Raw genomic sequence first — 24215 nt, forward strand, 5'->3', positions numbered from 1 at the left:
AGTAAATAGCTGTGTTGCTTGAGGACACTGGAGAAACTTCTGGCAGACACTTGCATAAGATTTTTTAAAAAATTAAAGGCATTCACTTTTTGCTTTTCAGAAATCCAAATTCTAGATGTTATTTAAGAATTCACTATGTGCACACATGTACAGTGTAAGTACACATGTCTAACTCATATAAATACACTCTATGTTTAAATTCTGAAGTCTAAAAGAACACAAGTAAAGTCTAATGCAGGCTTTATTTCTGATACCTTCTTCCAATTAAGACAGTGGATGTACAGTTATTAGGACAGATTTGATAGCACTACACTGATCAGTGACCACAGACCATAATAACTGCATTATCTATTTTTCAAACAACTCCCAGGAAACCCAGCTTCTAGATCCTTGGTGAACTTGCACCAAGAACTCACAGCCAATTAATCTGTAAATATCATCAAATGAGTAAATCTAACTTCTGAATTACTTTCTCCAAGTACTTAAGTGAAGTTATGTCCCCACAAGCTCTAGAAAGAAAATAAGTTATTAAATATCACAAATTTACAATATAGATTCAATCTAATAAATCATACTTACACAGAATGAGAACTGCCATTCAAACCAGTTACAATTACAAGACAAGGACAGCTGATCATGCATAAGCAAACACTGTAAGATGTGCTCTTTGGAACAGAGAATATGTGTAACCAAACAGGTGAAAAGTTTTTTGGGGGGGAGGAAATTAGTGAGAAGGAGTATGAACTGGTATCTTTCAGAAGGACATCTATGCTTGCGTAGACACATGCTAATTCCATTTTCTTTGCAATTTCACGCTGCAGTTTATTTGTTACGAAGAAGGCTGAGCAATAAGAGTTTATAAACAGGAGCATAGCTCCAGGCTTGTCCTATTCAAATGACCTTAACAGAATTTTACCATGAACTGAAGGAAGAACATTGACAGGTTCCTAGGAGACACAAAGTCATAGCAGCAAAGAACCACCTCTCCTTTACCAAACAAGCATTTGAAGAGGGCAGTCTAGCCAGATGGAAAGTGTTTAATAGGCCATGCTTAATTACAGATTCTAGGAAGGAGAAGAATCTTCTGCATTTACTCTAGCCTTGAGAACCAACAAGCTTGGAGAAGTCTTCATGAAAGCCACAGCCTTCATGAAAGCCAGAGCATGTTGAGATGCCTCCTGAAGCACACCATACTTAGCTGCAGTCTTATCTTTTTCCAGTATTTTATGGCTCTAACCAAATACCCTCTGTGTTGTCCAGACTTACCTATGTATCAGGCTCTGAAATCAATCACAACTGCCGTATCTGAAAAGACAGAGAAAGACAGCACTGATGATTTTCTACAGAAACTGTGAACAAAACAAACTACTTTAAAATGTTAAATATAGTTTTTAGCCAAGTAGATGAAAAAATAAAATCAGCTTAAATTCAGACTGTTAGGAATTTTCTGAAGATCAAGAGCATGTGAGCTTCAGTCCTATAAGTTGACTCGTATCCAAGGTCATGTTTAAGGATAAATCAATTTAAAATCAAGCACTATGGGTAGACCTACTTTCTCAATGGTTATTAATCTCAAACCATCTGCCCTAACCTCCTTTATGAACATGCTCCCCACAGGACAGGAGAAAAAGCTGAGCAGCAAAGTGGACTTAGAAAAGACAAGCTCCAGCACAGTATTTATCATAGGTTAAGATACCCAACTCGTAGTTTTCACTTTACTGTTTTAATTCTGGACTGGAAACGATGATTTACAGTGCAACACAGCTTAATTTAACTACAAGAAAATCCTGAATATGTGCTACCAGATCTCTCGGGAATTAAAGAAAATTGTATGTCTTTTCTCCTCTAAAGGGAGAACAAAAGTTTTCATAAAAACAAATAAACCTCTACAGAGTAAAATACAGTGTGATAGCTCTATTCTGAAAAATTTACCTACTTTCTTCTTTCCCTCAAACAGCAATGCTGTTAATGGTCTCAGCATTGTAAGGGCTGAATATGCTCCTTTCATTCTGTGTTCAAAATGAGTGCTCTGGTACGGGAAAACGAATCACGTCGCTGTTCATGCTGTCCATTTTCTATGGGCAATTAAAATCTTCTAGAACTTCTTTGACAAAACACAATTTATGCCAGTACAAAGAGACACAAACAAGATGACATATCATTGTTCTCTGAGCAGGATTATCGCTGAGTTCTTGACCCAGTACCTGGAACAAATACACCTCCCACCTTCCCACAGAGGACAAAGATGCAGGCAAACATACAGCTCCTGATGGTTCAGGCAGGAGCTCCTCCCTATAAATCCATACACTGCAGCTACAACAAAGTAGATGCACCTTCATCTGTCCTCCTTCAACAACTTCTGCCCTTTGATCTCCACGTCCACTTAGGCTTCGGAAGCACTGTATCTGATTTAAATCTGATCAGGTTTAAAATAACGTTTCAGAATTTCTGGTAGAATCACACCTCAGGTGATTCCTTTCACAAAGAAAAGCCATAAGGCACCTAAGAAATACGGTGTAGAGCAGTAAGTCTCCTGCACATTATGGTGATCCTTGTTATAAGTAAATCCTGGTGGGAATAACAAACCTAAATTACACCGGAGAGTTAAGACACACTCTTACCTCATGCCCTGCAGATCCTCCAGTATTCAAAGCCACATAATTCTAGATGTAACCTCTGCAGATGCCAACTGTCTAGCATATCAGACTCCATTACTGAACACTGAAACACTGCAAATTGATGAATTTAACTCAAAGACAAAAAAAAAACCTCATTGCAGGACAAAGAGCTTCTTTAACCAGGGTATAAAAGCCACCCTTGCTCTTCCACAAGAAAAACACAGAGCCCTGGCAGCATAAGCAAACAAACCTTCCAGCACAAGCACACAGCAGATGCCATGAGGCTGCCAGAAGTATATTTACCACAGCTAAGAGCCTGAACGATCGAAAACATGAACCTCCCATTTGACAATATGAACAAGACAAATAGCAGTAATTAAGAAAACATGTTACAATCAATGCAAATGCCTTTTTTTTTTTTTTTTCTTTATTAATTATGAAAATATAAAGGGCTACTGTCAGGACAAATTTGGCCAGCCACTTTCTTCTTCTCTTGCCTTAAATCATTGAAAACTTTTTTTTTTTTTTAAATTCACATGGAAATAGCTTTAGATAAATAAAACACTTGCATCTACCTACTATTAACACTGCTATGGTAGACAGAGTTTCAAGCTTTTTTGCTGCTCACTCCAACAAGAAGTACATTATTAAATAATAGAATTTTTCCATAAATCAGTTTGTTATAACTACATACTTAGAAACCATTTTTTTGCATTTTACATATATATGTGGATACGTGCATACACCACACACAAAGAAATTTCATACAATTATCTCAGTTCATGAAGTTGGTATGAACCCTTTCATGACCAAAGCTGTCTATTGGGCAGCTCTGAGAACACAACGACATAATGAAAAGGTGCTGTTTGCAGCTTCATATCTCAAAATAGGGCCCAGGAAATAATACTCAGTCCTGAGCCTTATTCGATCTCCTTACATCCAGTCAACAGTAGTGAAATATCTTAAATTCTTCCTTTTTCCCAGATCCTCTCCAGCAATATTTTCTCTCCATCTCTAAGATCACTTTGCAAAACAGCATTTGCTGGTTGACTCTGCAGAGCACAGAACTCTTATATTTGGCTCATTGTACTACATGTAAAAGATCCAAATTAGCAGGGCTGCTCCAGAAGTAACGCCTCCTATTTTATTATGTTGGCCTGTTACATCAGAGGCAGATGCTGGTGGTATGGCAGCAGAAGTCAATCTCTTCCACCAATATTCCATTATATTTTGTTGCCACGCAACAGCTGGCAGCAGAGAGGCATTCTGACAAAACGACATTTGACCCAAAAGAGTAGATGAAGTAAAGGTGTGCCACTGAATTCCTCCATGCAGAAAACGTTTCAACCACTGATATTCATCTATTCTTGCAGTGTGTTTCAGTGGAGTTAACAGCAGGTCACCTCCACTTGTAAAGATTTTTTTATGAGCATGGCACGCAGTCTTGTTCATCACTAGCAAAAATGCATAGTGATGGTGGCGAATTTATTGAAAAACAGCATTTTGTAGCTGAGAATTTGCTCTATCAAATCATGTTATTGTGCTCTTTGTATCTATCTTAGTTTCCAAGTAAATAAATATGAGGCATTACTTTCAGAGTGACCAATGTAGTAACTGTGTATCATACAAGCAAATTTCTTTTGCATCCTGAAAATTCTGAAGCAAATGTATTTTGAGTAAACCATGGTAAGATAATCTAAAGTGGCACTGTTGTGCTTCCCATGAGAAAGGTAGATCCTGTACTATCCTACATGTGGCATGGCTTTCAGGATGAGACTGAAAAAACTCCCAGTATACACTTGGAAGGGACTAATAAAGTCTACTTGGTCTGTCAGCAAAACTGCCACTTGGAAATATGGCCAAATCCATAACAAACACACTCTACAGAATTACATTTTCACTGTGAATACTTCATGGGAACTTTCCCCCCCCCCCCCACTATAGCACAGGCTACCTGAAAGTTACGTCCTATCCCACACAAAAGGATAACAACTTTTGACTTATTGTCACCCAGCATTCATAGAACCATAGGATGGCCTGGGTTGAAAAGGACCACAGTGATCATCTCCCCCTGCTATGATGCCAGGATCGCCAACCAGCAGACCAGGCTGCTCAAAGCCACATCCAGCCTGGCCTTGAATGCCTCCAGGGATGGGGCATCCACAACCTCCTTGGGCAACCTGTTCCAGTGCATCACCACCCCGTGTGAAAATTCCTTAGCATCTCAGTAAAAAAGAAGACAAAGTAGTTCAGAATAAGGCAGCGTGTTTGAAGTTATTCCATTTATCAGAAGCGTGAGCCACAAAGGCCCGGTAATATAAGCAAATTTTGAAGATGAAAAGAAATCTCTAACTTAGACAGATGTTACTGATGGATCCAGGTATGTATTTTGCACTGCTGACCAATAAAGCTTATCAAAAACTGTAAACAGTTGCTTACAACATTTTAATGCTTTTAAAACAACTATTTAGTTAATTTTAGAATAGGAGATTTTTTCCTTCTTGGACAAAGCACACTCTGTAGGCAACTAAAGACTATGATTTCCATATTATTTTTATCAAGTTGCCGCTGCCATCATAATACATGGCAAGGCCTGATTTGGAAAGCAGGAATTGTTTGTGTTTCAAACGGATAAGAAAAGCATATAAAGCTCTGAACATGTCTAATAGGCATGTTGGCCCACACTACTTCACCATAAGAAGCCCTCCAAGTTCAAAACTGACTGCCAAGGCTGCATACATGACATTTGCTATTTCAGTTCCTACGGGAGGGTCCAGATAAGATCCTTATGGGTGAGGAATAATGCTAGACCATCTCTAGCCAAATATTTCAGAGACTGCTTTAGGCTTTACTTTTTGGAAGTACTGACAGTGGCCCTGATCCAACAAAGCTCTACAGAACATAATTTAAGTGCTTTGCTAGATCAGAATTGTAACATACAATGAAGGAACACAAATATCTGACTGTTACAAATACTGGAAAACGCACAAGCCCGGTTAAAGTTTAATATTGTACCCAGTTTTCAACAATACTAAATTCCACATTCCTGTGAATCTGCTCCCTTATCCGAAAGAAAGATAAATGGCAGTGTTGAGGCGTGGGCCTGGTCTTAAACACCATTCCCCATGCTACCGAATCTCTCTATAAACTTCTCTCCTAGTGATTTTTTGCCCAATCAACACATTTTAGATTATGCATCCAAGTACAGCAGTAAAGTCAACATTCAGCTATACCACAGCTGATGAGCAGCAAATCAAGAATGTTGAAGGGCCAGAGGCACCAGGCAAGTTCCATGCAGAGCCAATTTGGGTCTGATTGAGTTCATCAGCTCAGGCTGCATCGCAGGGCCCTGCAGATTCACATCCGTACAAGTACTTTCACGCGGCATGGAATATGAATGCGTCTTGCAAAGCTTGCCCAGTTATCCCTATGCTGTGCTAATCAGCAAAGTTTGGATTCATCTGAGTGGCTCTGAAGTCATACTGATGTTATTAACCCCAGGCTGAACTCAGTTTGAGACCCTGGTTGGGCACAGCACAAACCCAGCCTGGACCCAGGACCACCTGAGCTTATCTCCCGGTAGAGCAGAGCACAGAGGCACAAACGATGCCGCAGAATCCAGGCTAAACCCATACCTCCAGCTGAGCATCAGCCATGCAGAATCAGGGTTGCACTTTTGCGAGGACACCCGCTGCGCTGGGCTGCTTAGCTCTCCTGATAAGAGCAACACAGATCAGGCACACCCAGGCACACGTCTGGTTCAGCAGGGCTGAGCACTTCAGCCCTATAGGGCAAGGCAGCAGCTGGACTGCATCCAGGCTCACTCAGCGCTTAGATGTACCAAGCTGACACCGGCTCCTGATGAACTAATCAGATGTAGTTGCAACACACACAAGCCGTCACAGTTTCCAGAGGGCTCCCCTCCCTAGCGTCATTCACCGCTCCTGCTTCGTGCAGCACCCAGATCTCCTGGCCATCCCAAGTCCATGTGCCACTCGCTAAGGAAACACAGCACGTGAACATGTAAAAGGCACAGAAGCACAACAATACCAAGGAACATCAGTATTAGCATAGCTTATTGCAAGTAAATCAGAGCAGTTCCTATGCGAGTGCAAAATACAGACAGCACCTTCAAACTCAAGATGCCAGCCAGGTTCTTTCCCATCTAAAGCACTTGGTTACAGTGAGCTACAATTTGTGTTATAACAATGTTAATCAATTAAAAGCACAAAGGGGCCATTACAATCGCACTAAAACACTCCATAATTTTGGAAAATTAATGTTTCACTATGTCTTCATTCTTACAGATAAATTGAGTCAGAAGCATGTTGTTCCTACAGAACACATTAAGCTTTTGGAACCACATGAAAAGTAATTGATTTTTTTTTTTTCCTTAAGTAGGATTCTCATCTTTTTAACATCACTACAAGTTATATTTAGGCTAATACTTACAGCGAGTTTCACACACAGGCTGCAAGCTACCAAACCACGAGGCCACAGCTCAGCACTGTTATGGCTTAGTGGGAACGGTTGGCGGTTGGCCTGTACGGCCTTAGTGGCCTTGTGCAGAAGCACCAAATGCTGACAGCATCCTGTATCAGCTCAGATATATTTTCTCCAGCATAGAAAAAGGGGCAGCGAAGGAGAAGGCGGCAAAACCACGGTGGCATCCCAAAAGTGAACACAAAAGTCATTCACTCTCTCACAACCTAAGAATTAGGATGTGTCAGCTGCGGCCATCAAAGACATCCACATGAATTTATCTCAGACAACCCCGCATCGGCTGCCACCGGCTCCAAACGCGAGCGACGCGAGGCGCCCACACACAGCGCCCCGCTGACCGCTGTGCCACATAACGCAAGGGGGGGGCGGAGGGGGACCGCGAGAAAGCCGGGGCGCGCATGCGCGCTTCGGCGGTCGGTCGGCGTGCAGCTGGAAGTCATTGCCCGCGGCTCGGCGTCCGCGTTGCCACGGCGACCGCCCCGGCGGCGCCAGCTGGGCCGCGGCGTGAATGGGTGATGTCACACGGCCGGCGCCGGCCGGTCTGGGCTGAGGGGCCGAGCCGCCGGCCGGGGGAGCCCGGGATAAGCGGGGTGTGGTGGTGGTGGTGGTGAGGTGGGAGCCTTCAGGAGCGGGGCACCGGGACCCGTCATAAGAGCCCCAAAGAGCCCCGATGCCTATAGGTTCACCTCAGTGTTGCCCCAGCTCTGGAGGTGCTCACAGCCAGCTTGCATGAGCTGGTGTGTGGCAGCGGGTTGGAGCTTAAGGCAGGTGAGAGCCGAGCGGCACGCCGAGGGCTCGCCCTGCAAACATCCATCTGATGGTGCTCACCCGCAGCCGTTCAGATCGCAGATGGATTTTAGCACTGCTGAAAGGGAACGAATCTGGAAGCGGCCCCTGACGCCGGCCGCCTCCATCAGGTAATTCGGCAGCGGCGAAACGAATTCCTTCCTGAGAAACCCGCTCCTCCGCTCCCATCGATCATCACCTGCGCCGGACTTCACACTGCAGCTTAATCCTATTCTCTCAAAGGTTTCAAGCCTCTGCGAGATCCTGACTGCTAGGGAACAAAGGCTGGTATGCGGTTCCCTCAAAGGTCAGTCATTAACCTGCCCCAACAACAGTTTTAGGAAGATCAAGGCAATGAAGGAAAAAAAAAAAAACCCAACAAAACACCACCAGAAGAAGCACTTTCGCTTTGGAATGAATTGTTGAAAGTGCCCTTATACACTCAGTTTTATTCCCTTTCAGCTCCGCACTTTTTAGTTCCTGCACGTATTTATTTCTCATCAGGAATAATGGCAAGATTTGCTCTCCCAGAGTTTTGACCTTAAGTTTATTCTGCCCACAATACTATAGACCATTTCATCAATTATGAATGTACCCATGTGTATAGAGGAACTGGTAAGCCAGCTCGGTAATACTACCTTGCTCTGAAGACTTACACTTATAAATAAATTAGGGGCATATCTTTATGAAATACCTAAGACAGAGAGAAAGAAAGCAAGAAAGGGAGGAGGAAAGAAAACGAGAAAGGGAGGAAGAAAGAAAGGAAGAAAAATCTAGAAAACCACTTTTTTTTTTTTTTTTTTTTTTTTAAGATAAAAGGGCACTGGCTGCCATCAAAAGTGTTTTCTCTGTGATTTGTATTTTGAATGTCTGTGTGTCTATATAAAGAGATAAAATGCTGGATATGCAGTAGCCAGACTATCAATAAGGCAGTTATTTCCATAAGTTATTGATGACCCTTTAGCTCACAAGTGACAGGCCGAAGTAGAGCCATGAACAACTTATGAAAGGTCATCAATAACAACTGAAAATAAATGTTGTGTCCAGTGCATGCCCACTGTGTGCCCTGTTTATACAAAGCCAGTTTAAGTTTCTCGTGGCGTAGTTGTAATGACTGCAGTCCCTGTCTGAAGCAGCCAGGTTTTCCAGCAGCAGAGGAAGGAGGAGATGCACGCATTCCCATGAGGCTGCTCACACACCTCATGAGTACTTTTTGTCAGACACAGAAGTAAAAGCGTGCATCTCTCAGCACACCAGGATGAAACAGGACCCTGGGGAGTGAAAGGAGAGACCGCGCACCTCACTAAAACATTAAACACTATGGACAATCCTGGTGCTGCAGTGTAAGACTGCTCAGAAGAAAGAAGATACGGAGGCAGGGAGAGGAAAAAGGAGAAGCTGAGAGGCAAGGTTGTAAATAAATTATACCCCGTGTTAAGATTGCAAATGCATAATATCCTATTAACGTATTTCTAATAATAATCTGCATCGTACTGCAAGGAGGATTGATGCATTGTGTGTGGTAAGGACATCCTGGAGGCAAAAGAAAGATCTTTCTGTCTACCTGGAGTCTTACTCCCCACTGAAAGACTGCAGTGGACACTGGATGCGGTCCAGTGGGGAACAACACTTAGATTTACCTGCTTGTTAGCAGATTTTGCTTTCAGTTACCATCACCCTAAAACGCACTGATGTTTAATTAAAGTTCTATATTTAAAAAAATATATTTGCATTCTCTCATATTTACATTTTCACATCTTAAAAAATGATGTTTGGAAAAATTGCTTTTCCAGAGCTGGAAGAAGAGTCGCTATTTCAAGAGGTTGGTCTACAATAAGTAAATGACTTTGCATCCAGTTGTGAAACTTCTACTCGCTGGAGCAGTCTCCATACCGGCATCCTTAGGCAAATAAGCTCATTTACTTCAAGACACACTTCCTATATAAGCAAGGATTTGTGCTGCTTTTCAAGTCAATTTCCTCATTGAGTTAAATTAAGAGATTTGCTTGAAAAACATACATCAGTGCATTAAAGTGTTGAAAGAGCATGTTAGTAGAGTAAAAATTACCAAAATAAATGTCATTAACACTTCAAGGTAAGTATGTGGAAACATGCTGGTATTGAAGACAACTTGAAATAGTTACTTAGCATAAGCTGTGAGATTACTGAATACATTCTCATGTATGCACGTCATTTAACTCAAAGAAAACAAAGTCCAAACTGTAAAAATTTGCATGTTGAAGCATTTTTAACAGCAATTTTGAACGTGTCTTGACTTCCACGTAGTTCACCCCCTGCACAAGAAGGAGAAAAAAAAAGGAACATGAAGAATTGCTATACGATTACTCTAGGATGGAAAATAACATTAATTCCCATTTCTTATAAGGGAAAATTAGTAAGTCACAGAATATACTTACCGGTGAAGAATTGCAGTTCATGGATCATTGTCCGATACACTCCTTACATCCATCTTTCTTTTTATCTGCATCTCCAGCCATTTGCACTCTGTAATGTGTATCTTGATTTTAATTCACTGTGCTGTGCAGTGGTTTTCATTACACAGTCTCGTTGTCCTAGGTAATACATGAAGTCATTTTAGTATGAAACACTGCTGGAATTAAAACCCAGGAGTGTGACCCTGACTACCTGAAGGAGACAATGCCCCCCTCACTTCTTTTATTGCTCTCTAAACGCGGCATCCCACCGGAGCTGTATTCTGCCAACAAAAGGTGAGGGCTTTTGTTTCCTTAAGTAACTTTCTCACAAGCAATGTAGGCTATAAAGAATGATCACAAAAAAAAAAAAACATTCTACCAGGAATTAATATAAACTTTTTTTTTTTTTCCTTTTGGCACAGTGCTTTTTCAAACACACACAAATGCATACGCAAAGCGAGACTGGCGACCTTAGAAATAATCTCCTACTATTTCTTCTGTCGGGTGGAAGAGAAGAACGAGGAAGAGCTTTTTATTTCTGTTACTAAGCGCTTGGTTGATCCTCATGTGATATGGCAACAGGAACTCCACAGCAGGTAAATGAATAGATAATAAGGTTACACAGCGTTCTGCTCATCTTGGAAGGACACGAGGTGGCCCATCAACAACTGAAGTATAGGGGTTTGAAGGCACCTTGAAAAGCCTTCCCCCACCAGCACCAGACCTGCATTTCTGGTTCTTTCTGTCTCCTCAATGATGACGCTGGTGTGACTTGAACCTGGTTGGCAAGCAGCACGTTCTATAGCGCTTTAAATATTGGTCAGGCTGTCACAACAGCGACATGCAGAATTGTAAATTAATATTTGGCAAGCAGGTGATATCTGAAGGTGACGCTGACCACCGAAGTACTCTGACAACCAAACAACCACTCCTGAGAAACATCAGGGCATTTACATCACAGTAGAGAAGGCAGAGGCGCTTCCACCTGCCTTGGATGTCCCTCTGCTGTGGGAAAGGCTGTCTTCACAGTTGGGGAAGGAGAAAATATTTTGCCTTTTAATTCCACAACAAAACCAAACCAAAAATGAGCCCTGAAGATTTTGAAGAATCCCTTGGAACACTGGTGGAGATCAAGTAAGAAATGTGTCACTAATAGCTATCAAAATGTAAAATGTTGCATTGGGGTAGACGACCGCTATTGTTTCTGCTGGCTTTTTTTGCGGCTTGAACTTGGACTGCTTTTGCTGATGAAGCTGTTCAGGTCTCCTGCAAATAAATACTGGTATCATTGGTGTAATGATAACATATGCAGATGAGCATGTACGTATCCAGATACTTATTTCATTTAGGTCGATCTGCTCATTGCCCCTGTAGCCTGTATTATTTGAGTGATTTTAGGGCCCTTAATAATGCAAACTCATAACAAACAAAAATAATATGAGGCCACATCATACCATCAGTTTTCAAGCAGGTTAGCTGAGGATTTCTGTCTATAAACAAAGGGCATGGCACTGCACATAAATCCGATCTAAATCTACACTAAATAAAATTAAAGTTAAGACTCCAAATTCAATCTGTTACTATGTAACTCAGTTTAATGTAGTGTTCTTCAGGAAGCTGCTCCAAACACTCCTAAATTATTTTCCCCTTCCCCAGAATAAGCATCTTGATTGCTTATATTTGGCCCACGCTACAGAAAGCTGTCAACGCGAGTTATCTTTCTTGCCATGAGCCTGCTTCGGTCAACACAGAGACCTGACATTACCCAACAAACCCAGTGCTTTTGGTCACCCGAACAAAGCAACCTTCCTAAATGACATTACCCTTCAGCTGCCATACAACCACCAGCAAAATGCCAGGGCTTCTGTCAGTGACACGCTGGGGCTGTCTGCTCCCGAAGCCTCTTCAAGGCAGGAGATGGCTTTGCACAGATTTCTACAGCGTAGCCGTGCTGGAGGCTGCACAGCAAGAAGAGCTCTTTTCAAGCTAACCCTCTTTACACTCTTTTTCAGTTTTCTATTAATTTCTTTAAGCATCGATTTCTACATTTGCTTTAAAAAAGAGCTTATATAAGCATAAGGTTGTGGGGTTTTTTTTTGTTATTTTCTTTTTTTGTTTGTTTGTTAATCTGTTCTTCGATCTCTCTGAAATTTTTGCCACATCTGTTGTTGTTTGTTTGCTTTTTTTTTATTTTATTTTAAGTGTAGCTTTTTGTAGTGACTGAATGAAAGCACAAAGGGTTAGGTAGAAGTATGCTTCTGTCATGAGAAGAATGCTCTAAACTGGACAGCAGACATGAAGAAGAAAAAAAACCATCTCTTTTGTCTGTGAAGAGCTGTCGTGGGCTATCAGCAAACATTTTCCCCTGTATTTTACAATAAACTTCATGCACATTGGGCAGTTGGGAGGCAGCTGCAAAGAACAGAGGTAAGGTTATTGAGAATCTCTTAGTTTTTCTCATTAAACAGAAAAGTCTCCCATGGGCACAACCAGTTTGTGAGTTGTATTTAGATTTTGGATTGGAGAAAACGGAGAGAACAGTACTGAAGATGGCTCATGTTATGTGGACAAAAAGGTTTGCATTAAGAAGAGTTTTACAGAGTTCTGACAGTGAATCGTCCCTGGCAAGGAGCAGTAGCAAAAGACTTTGGTCGGCTGGTAGACTATAGAATGCAGTGACTTGTCCATGCTCCCTCCACCCCTGATGCTCTGGATCCCTGATGCATTCTGAGGAGGCTGCAGAGAAGTCCACAGTCTCACTTCCAGCATGCTCACATCCAAGGGGATACAGGCACGTAGAAAAAACATCCCAGCAAAAGATTCACATATTCTTTCCTCTCCCTCCTTCCCTCCCCCAAGCTAATTTTTCATTTCATATCACTGCCCCCTGTTGCCAAGAGGAGTTTATCTATGGCGTTTGGTAAGGGAGCACTAAACACATTATAGTGCTATTTTAAATGACATCACAACTAACTAGATATTTTAATTGAAGGTAAATAACCAACATTATTGCCATTTGAATGATAGCAATAGTGGAGAGTAATGGCACCGCTGAGGAATCAATTGCTGCTTCCCTCATAAACCATAAACCATTCAGAGATTTATAATGCTTTTTTAATGATCAGCCCTTCTAGGTGTTGAGCAGCTCCTCCGAGTCTTCTGGCTGCCTGCTGAAGTCAATGGGGACAGGGGTGTCTGAACATCATGTATTTTGGTGCCACCTGGATGAAACATGTCACACCAGTTATCAGCTGTAGTTATCAGCAAAGGAAAGAATGGGATTTTACCACGCTGCTCTGAAACAGCATGCCCCAAAGCCCACGATAGGGACACTTGACTCAACCATTGTTTCAAAACTTGTGTAAGATTAAAAATACATAATGCATTTGTGTGCATTTCATGCCCTCTTAAGGTAGGTATAGCAAGTAACCTTGTAGAGGAAGCCATGTCTTCTGCATCCCTAAATGTGTTGCCTTGGAGTTTCAACTGTCCAAGACTGTGTTACCTAAAGTGGTGCCTCTGGTTGGTTCGGTGGCATCATATCATGAACAAAAACTAGTGGGTCTAGAGGCACTGTCCACCTTGCTCTCCCTTCCCTGACTATTGGGTCCTAAAGTAATGTGATTCAGGGACAGTGTCAATGGCTCAGGTTTATTTTTGCAGTTAGAGTGAATCACATATTCATACACTCAAACCCATGCTGACAAATTCAACCTACATTACTCAAGAGAGGATTCTCATCAAGTTAAGTGGGATTATCCCCATGATGAAGGGAATATAAGGCTGGTAATTATGTTTTCATTTTTAGCTTGGTTTACTTTAGTTTCGTATGATAAACAACCTTCTTAAGCTCCCGAGAGCCTCTATGATGTGATTGGGACCCATCAAGCCTTGGCTAAACTGGTCTGCACAAGCACAATCAAGCATCTTGTGACAATATTGCAAGAGCTGGCTACAATGGAAATGAATCTCCATCTCTGGATGTGGGAATAGAGCAAAGAAAAACACAGCCAAGACAGATGAGCTCCTCCAGCCAGCCAGGAAGGAACCACATGCTTAAAGATGCACAGAATTCATTTTGAAAACCCAGACTCAGTCTGGTGAAAAAAAAACAGGAGCGTTAATCCCTATATATTCATGTCATGAAAAATATTGCTGTTAATAGAACAAAAGCACAAACAGCAGCCACTGCCCCTCTCTTTTGTGTTTGTCTTCAGGGATGAAGAGTTTCATCGTACCTGTTCCCATTGCTAGCATACTGGGGTTTCCAATCCATTTTTAGCTCAATTTGCTTAGCATCTGGTGCACATCCAATCTAAATGTTGAAAAAGCAGCCGACCCAACCTGCTGCCACTTAAATCAATGACAAAACTCCCATTGACTTCAAGGAGAGCAAAAGCAGTCGGGTTGTTAACAGGGAATTGGTGCCTATTGTTCACCAGAGCATGTCGGACTAGCATGTATCAACTCCACCAGTATCAAAGGGAGTTACTAGAGGAAATCCCCTGAATATTTATGCGATAGTCAGAGGGGAGGGCTGCTTTTCCCTTTCCCACATATCTCTGCTGAGATGCTAGGTGAACAAACACAACTCCTGCAATGCCTGCCCACCCTCAGATTTCCCTTCAGAGGGAAGGGAAGGACGATGATGGGAAGAGCTCGCTGGCACGCTGCGATCCTTGCACCTTACAAGAAACACTGAGTCATCCACAAGAGCCGGCGTGGAGTCGGTAGGTTCTCTGTAGCCACACTGCAGCATGCATTGCCTGTCCCGGGTGGCTTTGTGAGAGCTCCAGGGGAACCAGTTACATCCTAGGGCTTCCCAGAGATTTCCAGGGAGATCACTGGACTTCCTAGACGGCATTCTGTGCAAACAGGCAGCCTGATATGCAGTGTGTCTACTTACACATAGATTTTAATTAAATGGGATCAGCAAGATTTGTGTCTGCGTGCTCACTGTAATTTAAAATCTGAAGGTCTTTTAAACAGCACGTTGGCTGTCTGTGTTATAAAGACTCAGGGAGAGAAATTATTACCATAACGTATGGCATTGGGCCTGTATATATTTCCACCTTCTGAGAGTCAGAGGCTGCAGAGTGGAGTTTCACAGAATAAGAGGAGTGACTGCAGCAGAACCAGGATCACCCGGCCTGTAGCTAGGATGGACGTATGTCTTCTCATCTTATTGTCACAACGTAGAGCACAACCCAAGTGTCAGCCAAAGATTCACACCACACACCTCGTTTTTGTACCTAGAGGCCATCAAAAGCACTGGTAACGTGGGATGGAATAAGCAGATAATTGTGTGAATATTTGTAAGCACAGCCTCAAACATTCTTAAAGGGTGAGAGAATGGATGCGCGCTTTGTTGCGCTCTTCAGATGCTCTGGTCTCTGCTCATTCACCTTCTGGGTCTGACAGCTTCCCCAGTGTGACTAAGCACAGAGGGTACGTGCAACCATTAATCACCATTATGCATTTCTCTCTTTCCGTGGGGTCTGACCTGCGAGCGTGGGGCAGATCCTGCAGCCTCTGCTCCTTCCTGCACCCACCAAGGTCCCAGAGCTGCGCCTGCTGAGGTCCTGGAGCAGCACAGCCGCTGCAGAGCTGGGCACTGTGCCCTTTGCAGTACGGTCCGGCTACCGCTGCTAATCCCAGGAAGGTATTAACAGAAAGTTTGTGCGCAGCATTATTAAATTAAAAGGTTGCAAGCTGCCACCAGACGACTTGAGAGGGGCTCTGGAGTATACGTCTGTTAATTTTAATGCTCTGTCTCAAAGTACAGAACTCTGGACATTTCCAGCATCATATTTAAAACATGGTACATCCACTAATACGTGATCGCGTGCATTAATGGACCAAATTAAGTTACAGGTATGAATTTTACATAAAACGGATTAATATTATATGTCATGGAGGAATTTTAAATACCCCATCTCCATGCATTTTTAATCGTTATGCGCTCTAATTTAACGTTCCCAGGCACCGCTCCGCCCGAGCCCCCGACCCCTCCTCCCCTTCCTCGAGTTTCGCTCGGGATTTTCCCGAGTCCCCTCCAATACACGCGGAGGGTAACGCGGATCGGGGAAAACCGCGCTTCGCCGCGGCGGGAGGTACTTCTCCCTCCCCGGGCGTCGGGTCACACGGCGGTGGGCCGTGGGGGTTTGCGCTGGGAGCCGCCGGTGCCCGGTCCCGCCCGCATTCCCGCAGTCCTCCCTCCCGGGCCGCCTCCTCCTCCTCCTCCTCCGCCTCCAGCCCCGGGGGGAGCGCCGCCCGCCCCCTCCAGCGGCGCCGCCGCCCCGCCGCCATTGGCCAGCGCCGCGCTCCGAGGGGGGAACGGGGCGCCCCGATTGGCCGCGCCGCCGTGCCGCGGCGCCCCCCCGCGCAGCGCCGCGCCCCGCCCGCGCCCGCCTCTATTTAGCGGGCGGCGCGGGCGGCAGCGACAGCAGAGCGGCCGCGGCGGTGGCTGAGCGGTCGGGCGGGACGGGCTTTGCGGCAGCGCCGTCTTCGCCGCATCCCGGTGGGGAGGACCCGTCTGCGAGCAGCGAGAGGCCGCGGCCGCGGCCGTGCCCGTGCCCGTGCCCCGCTCGCGTTGCGTGGCGGCGGGCGGGCGGCGCGTGCCCGAGGTCGCGGGAGGAGGTGGCGGGGGAGGTCCCGGTCTCTCTCCGTGCCCGCGGCACCATGAAAGCCGTGAGCCCCGTCCGGCACCCCGGGCGCAAGGCGCAGCCCGCCGGGGCGGGCGGCGGTGGCGGGCATCCGGCGCTGCGGTGCCTGGCCGAGCACAGCGGCTGCAAAGGGGGCGAGGAGCCGGCGGCCCTGTGCCTGCAGTGCGATATGAATGACTGTTACAGCCGGCTGAGGAGGCTGGTGCCCACCATCCCGCCCAACAAGCGGGTCAGCAAAGTGGAGATCCTGCAGCACGTCATCGACTACATCCTCGACCTGCAGCTGGCTCTGGAGACGCACCCGGCGCTGCTCCGGCAGCCGCCGCCCGCCCTGCACCCGGGCGGTTGTCCCGCGGGCACCCCGCGCACCCCGCTGACGGCCCTCAACACCGACCCGGTAAGAGGTGCGTGCCCGTCACGGGGGCGCGAGAAGGGAGCGGGGAGGCACCGCTGCAGGGCCCAGGGGGCAGCGCAGCCCGGAGGGACCGGGGCGGGCGCGCTGTCTTCCGGCGGAGCCCCGCATCCATCCCTGCGTTGTAACTGTAGCCCCTCGGGGGAGCGGCCGCTATCCGCGTGTTCGCACGTACGGGAACGCCGCGCGGCCCCTGCGCTCCCCGAGCACTGAGCGTTTGAGGCGGGCGGCGTGGGGAGCAGCCCGGCTTCGTGGGACCGGCTTCCCCGCTCGGTGCGCACCTCCGGCATCTGGGGGCTCCCGGCAGCGCCATGCTTTGAGGGAGGGGGTGAGCGGGGGGGAGAGGGGGAGAGAACGCGCGGTCCGTCGATGCCGCCGTGACGCGCCGTCTCGTTGCTGCGCAGGCTGGCTCTGTTAACAAGCCGGGGGACAGCATCCTCTGCCGCTGAGCGCCGCTGCCCAGGTGAGTGCGGGCGTCGGGGGCGGCGGGGCCGGGGAGCGCGGCGGCAGGCTGGGGGGTTTGTTTCCCATTTACGGGGCGGGCTTTCATTCTTCTAACGCTGAGCTTTTATCACAGCCCCAGCCCGCGGGCCGCGGCTGTGTGAGTGCGTGCGTGTGTGTGTATGTGTGACCCGGGGCATCGTGGAGTGCCGCTGGCGCCAGCCCGTCTGGAGCGGATCGGCTCACCCCCTTGTGTGCCTTCCTTCCTTCCCACAGGTGCACGGCGGGGGGCGGGCGGGGCGATGCCCGTTCTGAGCCGCTCCCAGGCTCCGGCCGGCCCCCGTCTCCCCGTGCGCGACTCCCCGGCCCCGCTGCTCTTCTCTCCCCGCGGTGTTGGCGGTGGGGTCGGACCGAACAGGAGGAGCGGCGGCTCTGCCCCGGGACCGAGTGCGACGGAGGGACGAGCACGGCTCCACCGCGCAGCGCTGCCGACCTCCGGAGCGCGTATAGATAGACCTCGTCTATTGTTTAAAATAGATGGCTTATGGGGCCCGGGAACTTTTCTTCTCCCTGCAGGAATGTTGCATACTGTACAGAGAAACGAGTGACATTTCATACTGTGTACATAGAGAGATGTTCTATAAGTGTGAGAAAAGTATATGCTTTAATAGACTACTGTAATTATAAAATATTTTTAATTAAATATTTTTTTGTAAATATGATAAAAAGTGTGTATGTTTTTTTTAAATCTGTGGGAATCTCTCTTTAGAAGACGGCGGCTCAGTGTGGAGCTCCGGTATGGAAATATCCCGTATGCGTAGGGCTTCTTTGTCCCCATGTCCCTTAGCCTCGGCTGTAGCGGTGGTCCTGCATGATTGCATGCCATGTCTGATTGCAAATAAACTTGTTCCGACTCATACAGAAGTGTTTTCCTCGACCTAGACTTGAAATGTTTGTAAATGTATTATACATGGAGCCTCCGCTTGTGTCACTTAGCACAGGGGGGTTTTGGTGCGTTCTATACGCATAGGAGTAGGATGTAGTGTTTTTTTTACTGCGAATGGACATTCTATCTACTTTCTGCATTATGGGGCAGTGCTTTAGCTCTTTAATCGGCTTTTTTAAAAGACCTGCTGTTGCATCAGATCAAGAAATTTGCTCTGGAACTATAGTACCAAAAGGGTTTTTTGGGAACCTGCATTCCTATGCTCTTACTAACTGCTTGAAAAGCGAATACAGTTCCCTGCTTGCAACCAAAGGGCAACCCACAAACAAAACCAGTCACTGTTTTCTTCATCCAAAGAGTATTAGTGGGGGACTGTGGGAAGGCGTATGGGCAACACCGTTACCATCAGCGGTGTGGACTCATCTGCAATGAGCTTAAGTAGACCAAAAAAATCAGAACTGTGTCAAGATTATTTTTCTAGCACCAAGTAACTTTCGTTTCACTGCAGCTATGTTACAGCTAAAATCCTGTTTAATCTCTGTGATGTGTAATTACTACATGTGAACATTAAACTAGATTTACCTGTCTTTACCTGTGATTCTTCAGCTTATTTCTTCAATTCTCTGAGTTTGCATGTTCTCTTTGCTTTTTGCTTCGTATGTACTGTTGGATGGGCAAATGCATCCTTGTACCCCTGTGTTTGCTGAGTGCCAGGTAGTGCCTGGGCTGGGTGGAAGATGCCTGCTTGGTGTGCTCAGCAGCCCGTGTGCTTCTGAGATGGGGTTTGCAGAAGGGGAGAATTAAGTAGGGTTTAATTGGGTGCTTTGTAAATAGTTAGCCAACTGTGTGCGTAACATGGGCTGTTTGACTGAAAAAAGGGGATTTGTTTCAGATTATACAAGTGTCAAAAGTACCGTAACCCAAGGGACTGCTGCTATTATGTTAAATATTTATAAGGAAATGAACTACTGGGGTCATTAGCTGTTGACTACAGTGATAATGTCAACAAGATTAACATTTTCTTAATCAAAATAATTGCATCAAGCTCCAATCAAAGCCGAGCTCGCGTGTCAGCAGGCACAAGGCCTCCTGTCACCATGCTGCTTTGAAGGCAGAGGCATCTCACGGGGCCCAGGGACAGGGATGAGGTCCTGCCTTATATTTTTCCCCCTGTTCAGATGTTGCAATAATAGTTTAACGAGCAAAATACGTGTTCTTGTAGAATTAAGCCATGAACATCTTGTCCCGTGTCTCCCACTAATTCAATGACAGTAGGAATACTATTAAAAGGCCATTTTGCAGCTGTTTGGGAGTTCTTCGCTATGCCTTTAAAAACAGTTTTCCACAGAAAAGGTTTACATTTCCATTCATTTTCCTTGTTTAACCTATTAATATTTGTAGTCCAATGCTTAGTTGAGCTTACACAGCTCGGCTTATTTTGTATACAGGATTTTCAGTAACATTAGTTCTCAATACCCTCGTTTGTTTCTCTCCCCTGTTGCCAAATTATAGTATTCTGTTACACAGAGGAGGAAGCAGCAAAACATGCTGTCTTAAGACATGAAACTGCCTTGTGGAGCTCACCCTCACCGAGTTGTGCCCTGGGAGAGCCAACAAATCACAGACAGGTCCTGATCCCGTATTGATTCAGATTGGGGCAGCTTCCCGTTGAGTTGAGTTTGATTTTGTGTTTTTAAAAATGTTGTGGAGCAACAAGTTACAGCCTTCAGAAAACTGAGCTCTTACTGAAGGAATGGGAAATTTGTTCACGTTTTACAAGATTCTTGACAAATAGGAAAGCCGATGTATAGCATCCGAAAATCCTCCATCACTGCATCAAGGCTGCTCTTGATTAATTCCTCACGCTACGCTTGAAGCTGTAAGCAAGGAGTATCTTGTTCCTCTCTCGATGCTGGAGTCAGTACAGCCACGTTTATTTTGGTTTTTCAAAGGTTGTAGAGTCCTTCAGAATATTTGAATCCCATACCTTGTTTAAATCATGTTTTCCATGCAGCGAAGGACATAAATGTTTGAACAAAGGCAAATTAAAAGGGCTCTTTCTTCTAATGCCTCGGATTTTCTTAGTCACAAAAGCATTCCTTAAAAGGAACTATTTGATTGCATGATGAGGGCGGTGGTGAGGCTGCCAGATTAGGAATTAGGATACCAAATTCTGTTCCCAGCTCTGCTACTGTATCTCCATTGTGACCTTGAGCAAGTCACCAGCTGTCAAACTGAGGTCCCGCTTCCCGTTTGCCATGTGCTGGTGACTGAGCGTGCTTGGCCCCGTAGGAGCAGGGAGATGGAACAGGCGGAGCGCAGTCATGGTTTTTACTTCATCTTTGGGGAAGTTTTGCCTTACAAGGGAAGTGTGGGAAGAAGAGTGGTTTTTAAGAAGCCTTTTGATGGGAGGGCTGTGAGGACCCCTTCGTTGGGATGCTGCATGCGTTAAGGGCGGGGAGGTGGCATCGGGAAGGAGTAGAGGAGGGATCGAGGTCATTCCATCCCCAGCTTGCCTGCTGTGCTGTCTGCAGAGTGCAGCGATGAGCACTGCACCTCTGTCAGCTGCAGCGCTGCGGTCCCGGTCCATGCAGATGCTCAGACTCCTCTGACATTTCCAAGCCATCAGAGGCGTTGCTTCCATGGGAAAGCCAAATTCTAGCCCTTACCATGGGAGATGCGTTTTCTCAACTGTTGTGCATGGAGCTGGTATTTATTTTCACTTTCTAAACCACGCTGCACTGCTTTTAAGCAGTTGCGTTTTCAGCCCCAACCGAAGTGGTGTTGAGGAATTCCATAGCTGCCCTGCAGGTTGTTCCCAGTTAATGAATAAACAGATTTATGCCAAAGCAGGGCAGCAGTCTGCTGTTACGTGTTTTCAATGCTTTTATAGCGGTAGAAGTCAGATTTTTTAAAAACCTTTGCAGTCAGGAAGAAGAAACCACAGTACAAGCAATTTGAGTAATTGTCTCAGATGCAACACAATTTACAGGCTTCTCCAATAGTGAGGCTTGCAGTGCTAAATAGCGTGCTTCCAAAACAGCAAGGAAAACATTTTACTCTGAGCACATGCGATCTGCAAACACAGGCTAAATATATTCCCCCTGTGCAACTGCTTCCATTAGAAAATTCACCTCCTGTGATGGGGAGAAGTCACCCTGGCAAATGCATTTCTCCATCCGAAAGGTGCCAGGCTGCAAGGCAGATCTGCCCCAGCTTTCTTCCTTTGGTGGGCATGCAGCATGCTTTGGCATGATGTGAGGCTTGGGGTTTATTTTCTTCCCTCCTCTCTTTTTATTGTTCATTTCTTCCCATTTTAACCTTATTTTTGCCTTGGGTCTGCTCGCTTCCCCTCCCCCAAGATAATGTGTTTATCAAGCGGCAGGGTACGCTCGTCTCTGGTAAAAGAAGCACTCTGACAATTTTCACAACATGTGTAATTTACTTAAGGACCCTAATGGCTTCTCCCGAGCCGTGTCATGTAAATAAATATTCCGACCATTTTTAGCATGCACATTATGTACTCCACAGATCAATGGCTTCTTTGGAGCTGTTACAGTTCATCCTGTAGGTTCCTATTCAGACGTCTAGTATGCATTGTTGTTTGTCATCCCTTCATTCAGAGATGTGGAGTCTCTACTTGTGACAGACCAACATTAATGCATGCGGTACACAACATTTCAGAATTAATACTGCTTATCCTCTTCAGTGGGTCGGAAAGGTCCCATGGCAGTGTGGAAGCAGGAAGAGAATTGTTCACCTGAACGCTGCTGTGGCTCATGCTCACTCGGGACCAGGCCTTTAGGCCTCCTTTTCCTGTTCGGCATCCCAGGAGCAGGCAGGAATGAAGACCCACAGGCATGGAGTCATGCATGCAGATGGCCTTATGCTTCCATAGCTCTTGGGGCAAATCCTCTTCTATTTGCAGATGGTGGGTGGGGGGAAGGGAGGATTTACATTCCCATCCCAAAAGGATGCTGCAAGGGGAACCCTGACAGAAGCATCCCATGAGATAAGAGGGCCTGTGGCCTCTGAGCAGACTGTTGAAGGAGAACCTGGGTTGAGAAAGATACAGTTCCTGTTTTAACGCAGACATCTGCAACAATAGAGGTGGAAACATTAAAAAAAAAAAAAAAATGGTATCACAGTCATTTGCTTGTAATACGGAGGCTTTTGTCTCACCTTGTTTAAACAGTCCCACTCCTCTGTTTAGTTTACTTGTGTTAATATTCCCTAGAGACTTCATCATTTGCTATTGATGAGCACACAACAACAAAAAAAGGAGAATGTTGCTGTCCATGCAATTAATTCTCTTTCCAAGTGCTTAAAATTCAGCATATCCCTTCTGTTCCAAAGGTGCTAGATCTTCAAAACCAGCAAGCTGCTCGCAGTCATCTGGGAAACCCAGGTTGTTTTGGAGCACATAAAAACATTCAGGTCTGATAAATACCCACAGTGTGTTTTGCATCTTCATAATTCGGGATTCCATTTACTTGGCATGAGCAATAAATAAAACAATAAATAAAATATGCTTCCTGCCTCAAGGACATTTCTCTACATAAGTTGCAGCCCAGTATACAAACTCTTTCCAAACCAGCTGGCACCGTGCACCTACCATGCTTCTCATTCTAAAGGCGGAAACACCTCAGAGCTGAATGCAAACAGCACTGTTGCAACCAGAATGGAAGCATTTTCAGATAAGGTGTTTAATAAGGATGTTAAGAAATATAAATAAAGCACCCCTTTAGATGGAAAATGGGCAAATTGTGTTTGTTAGCTTTTGTGTGTGTGTGTGTGTGTGTGTGAAAAATGCTTATACCTAAAGCACTGGAAACTCCAGTGACTCAGCTCTTGACCAAATGCCTGCTGAAGTCTTTCCATCTTCTTCAGCAGTGTTTGGATCATAATGGCAAATCCATATAAGTGAACATTAGGGCTCTGCAGTGTCCTGCTCTGCGTGCACAAAGCCCTATTCTAGCTGTTCCATTTGGATCCAAGTTCCACCACATGATTTACTCCATGCCTACACCCATGTCACTGCCATAGGAACAGGAATTGAATGAAAGTGCACTGAGTCCAGGCTTGCACCTCTCACCTCTCTCTTGCCCTCTGCCCATGCCCACTGCTCCCATGCCCAGTGCTGTGAAGAGACGTGACTGCAGCAGCTCCACCACCCCGCGTCTTCCTTCCAGCACGTTGGGCATGCAGGGTTGGATGCTCACGGCCAGCGGCTGGCAGTTGCTTTTGTCACATTCAGCTTAAGCACTAAGCATAAACAGAGAGCTCCTCCTCTTTGCTTGGATTCACTTAAATCTTGAAACAAAACTCAGGGCAAGGTCTTCCTTCTTTAGCTAGGGCAATGCCTGTAACGAAACAAACCACATTTTGTTTTCTGTCAGACAGGTGTGA

General features: G+C 45.5%; 1 protein-coding gene across 1 annotated transcript; it reads left to right on the forward strand.

Moving 5' to 3' along the window:
* Positions 1-17023: 17023 nt before the first annotated feature.
* ID4 (inhibitor of DNA binding 4) lies at positions 17024-17868 on the forward strand (the record flags this gene model as incomplete). Its single annotated transcript, XM_079533281.1, has 2 exons — positions 17024-17404; positions 17824-17868. The coding sequence occupies 2 exons, from the start codon at positions 17024-17026 to the stop codon at positions 17866-17868; spliced, it is 426 nt and encodes a 141-aa protein (XP_079389407.1).
* Positions 17869-24215: the final 6347 nt, after the last annotated feature.

Source organism: Tetrao urogallus (genome assembly GCF_951394365.1).
Source record: "Tetrao urogallus genome assembly, chromosome: 3".
In the NCBI taxonomy this organism is placed as follows: domain Eukaryota; kingdom Metazoa; phylum Chordata; class Aves; order Galliformes; family Phasianidae; genus Tetrao; species Tetrao urogallus.